The sequence below is a fragment of the Manihot esculenta genome, chromosome 17, assembly GCF_001659605.2.
Source record: "Manihot esculenta cultivar AM560-2 chromosome 17, M.esculenta_v8, whole genome shotgun sequence".
Classification (NCBI taxonomy): domain Eukaryota; kingdom Viridiplantae; phylum Streptophyta; class Magnoliopsida; order Malpighiales; family Euphorbiaceae; genus Manihot; species Manihot esculenta.
In genome coordinates, this window is record NC_035177.2 from 29,275,984 (window position 1) to 29,278,669 (window position 2,686).

A 2,686-nucleotide genomic window follows, 5' to 3' on the forward strand; every position below is an offset into this window, starting at 1 on the left:
GGTTATGGGTTCTTATTTCGTGGCTTAATTAGTGTTACGTCGAAAACACAAAATCTTCAAACCTAAAAGCTGTCGTAAATTATTAAATTTTAATATTCTATAGATAAGCTAGCTTTAATGTGTTCGCTTTCCGGGAAAACAAACAATATATTTTTTATTTTGATTTTGTGCATTAAGCCGTTGAACCCATATTGAATTGGGCCTAACATCAACTAATAAATAAATATGAGCTCATATTTATGCTTCTTAATTTTTTTACGTAAAATAAATATTTAATATTTTTTATTTTTGAAGTGCATCTATATAGTGAATTTTCGTATAAAAAATATTTTAAATCTAAAATTGGAATTTACTATCTTATAAATCACTTATTATATATATGGATGTCAAATTTCTATATTACATGCAGATAAATATTTTATACGTTGGTCAGCAATTGAATAAATTTTATAGAATCACTTTAAAATTCAAGTGATAAAATTATTCTTTAAAAATTCATTATAAATATAAAGATAAAAATGAATTGAGATATTAAACTAGAGATAAAAGGAAACGAGAACGTTGAAGAGTGAAAAAATAAAATTAAAAAATTAAAAAAAGAATTCACTAAATTGAAAATTTGAATATGCAAATTTTTCTTTTACTTTTTTAAAAATAAATTAAGTTTAAATAATTTTTTTAATTTAATTAAATTATTTTCTGAAAAGTTAAATTTTCAGAAAATATAAGAAATAATTTCTTCTCAGCCAAAATTGTAATTCTATGTCAGAAAAGCCATGCTTCTCATCAGGACAACATATAAAAGTGGAAACTGAAAATGAAAGAACATCTCATCTACCTTAAACAATACTCCAATTAAGCTGCAATATCAAGGAAAATCATGTAATAACAAGTCGCTGATGGTGATCAAACACCATATCACATTATTACAGATACCCATTATATATTAATTAATTTTCTCAATAGAGACGTCGGCATAAGGTAAGCCCATCACCGATGGAAACTTGTGAGATGTCCACTCGAGGATCAGATGCCAGAAATTGGTTGATTTCCAGTATGGCCATTCTTGTCTCCCGGAAATGCTCCGGCACTGTATCTTCTTCTTCGGCGACGAAGCCGTACCATAAGGTGTTATCATAAGCTATTATGCCTCCAATCTTTACAAGTTTCAGCAGTTGTTCATGGTATTGCTTGTAGCTAAATTTATCAGCATCCACAAATGCCATGTCAAATTCTGCTATATTAATATTATTATCCTGCTGATCAACCCCAAAACAAACAAAATTAAAATCCCTAATTAAGCAAGTGATAATCTTCTAAAAATTTTGATCATCGAGAACTTACTTTGTTCAACATTTGGGTCAAAGCTAATGTTGCATTTGAGTTGATGAAGTTGATTTTGTGCTCCACACCCGCCTGCCGGATGAATGGTAATCCAAATTCATAAGCTTTTTGATCTATGTCAATTGCTGTTACCTGCCACAAAAGATAGATGATGATTAATGATCTGCTTGATGATGCATCTTATTAATGATCTCTCCAATTTCTTACTTAAAAAGAAAAAGGAAAAAGAGAAAAAAAGCAAACCAATCCATCATCAGGGAGAGCGAGTGCAGTGGAAAGGAGAGAATAGCCTGTAAAAACACCAATCTCCAATGTCCTCTTGGCATTCATAGCCTTCACAAGCATTGACAGGAATTGTGCTTCATCAACCGGAATAGACATCACGCTCCTGCAATTCAAAATCACAACCCATTAATTTAAATTTTTATTTTTTTTTAATTTGAAAAATAAAATATTTTTGGGACTAATTATAAATACTACTTACAAGTTACCATACTCTTTTACTGTAGCTTCTCGTAAATTCTTGAGTTCCTTGTGCTCTCTAGGATATGCACTCGTTTCATACACGTACTGCCATAAAATTTCCAAAAAATTTCATCGGTTTCCTCTCCAATATCATGTAATAAAAAAAAATTAAGAATATTAATCCTTAATTTAAATTATCCTGTATTTCCTCTCCAAGAATAGGTTGGATTAATAAAATTTACAGAAATAATTAAACAAAGACTAACCTCTTCTAGAGCTACGCTCCTGAGGATCCCTTTTTGAGGTACAAACGCCATGGCTGATTAATGTGATTTCAGAAAGTTGCTTATGGTCGAAAGTATAACTAGACTATTTATAATTTTATTATTATAATTTTTTTTTATTTTGATGGTAGAAAAAATATTTATGATATTGTTAGGTGAGTGAAGAAAAAATAATTACATATTTAGAAAAGACTAAACAACTAAAATATATTGCATGGAAAAACCAATAGCAATATAGCTTGGAGAATGGAAGTTGCTTATAGTCGAAAGTATAAGTAGATCATTTATAATTTTATTATTATAATTTTTTTATTATTTTGGTGTTTGAAATATTATTCATGATATTATTAGGTGAGGGAGAAAAAAATAATTATATATTTGAAAAAGACTAAACAACTGAAATAGATTGTATAGAAAAACCAATAGCAATATAACTTGGAGAATGGAAATTGCTTATGGTTGAAAGTATAAGTAGATTATTTATAATTTTATTATTATTTTTTTTTTTAATTTTGGTGGTAAAAAAATTATTTATGATATTGTTAGGTGAGTGAGGAAAAAATAATTACACATTTGAAAAAGACTAAACAACT

The 2,686-nt window shown here is 28.3% G+C and overlaps 1 protein-coding gene across 2 annotated transcripts; it reads right to left on the reverse strand.

Annotated features, from left to right (window-relative positions):
* Positions 1–837: 837 nt before the first annotated feature.
* On the reverse strand, positions 838–2,148 carry LOC110604993 (putative caffeoyl-CoA O-methyltransferase At1g67980). 2 transcript variants are annotated; one of them, XM_021743278.2, is made up of 5 exons: positions 2,076–2,148; positions 1,829–1,914; positions 1,588–1,732; positions 1,345–1,476; positions 838–1,256 (listed from the first exon to the last, which is right to left on the reverse strand). In XM_021743278.2, exons 1-5 carry the CDS (start codon positions 2,124–2,126, stop codon positions 960–962), a joined length of 711 nt encoding a protein of 236 aa, XP_021598970.1. In that variant the 5' UTR covers positions 2,127–2,148; the 3' UTR covers positions 838–959. The 2 variants fall into 2 exon arrangements, with proteins under 2 accessions (XP_021598970.1, XP_021598967.1); XM_021743275.2 differs by having other exon boundaries at positions 838–1,259.
* Positions 2,149–2,686: the final 538 nt, after the last annotated feature.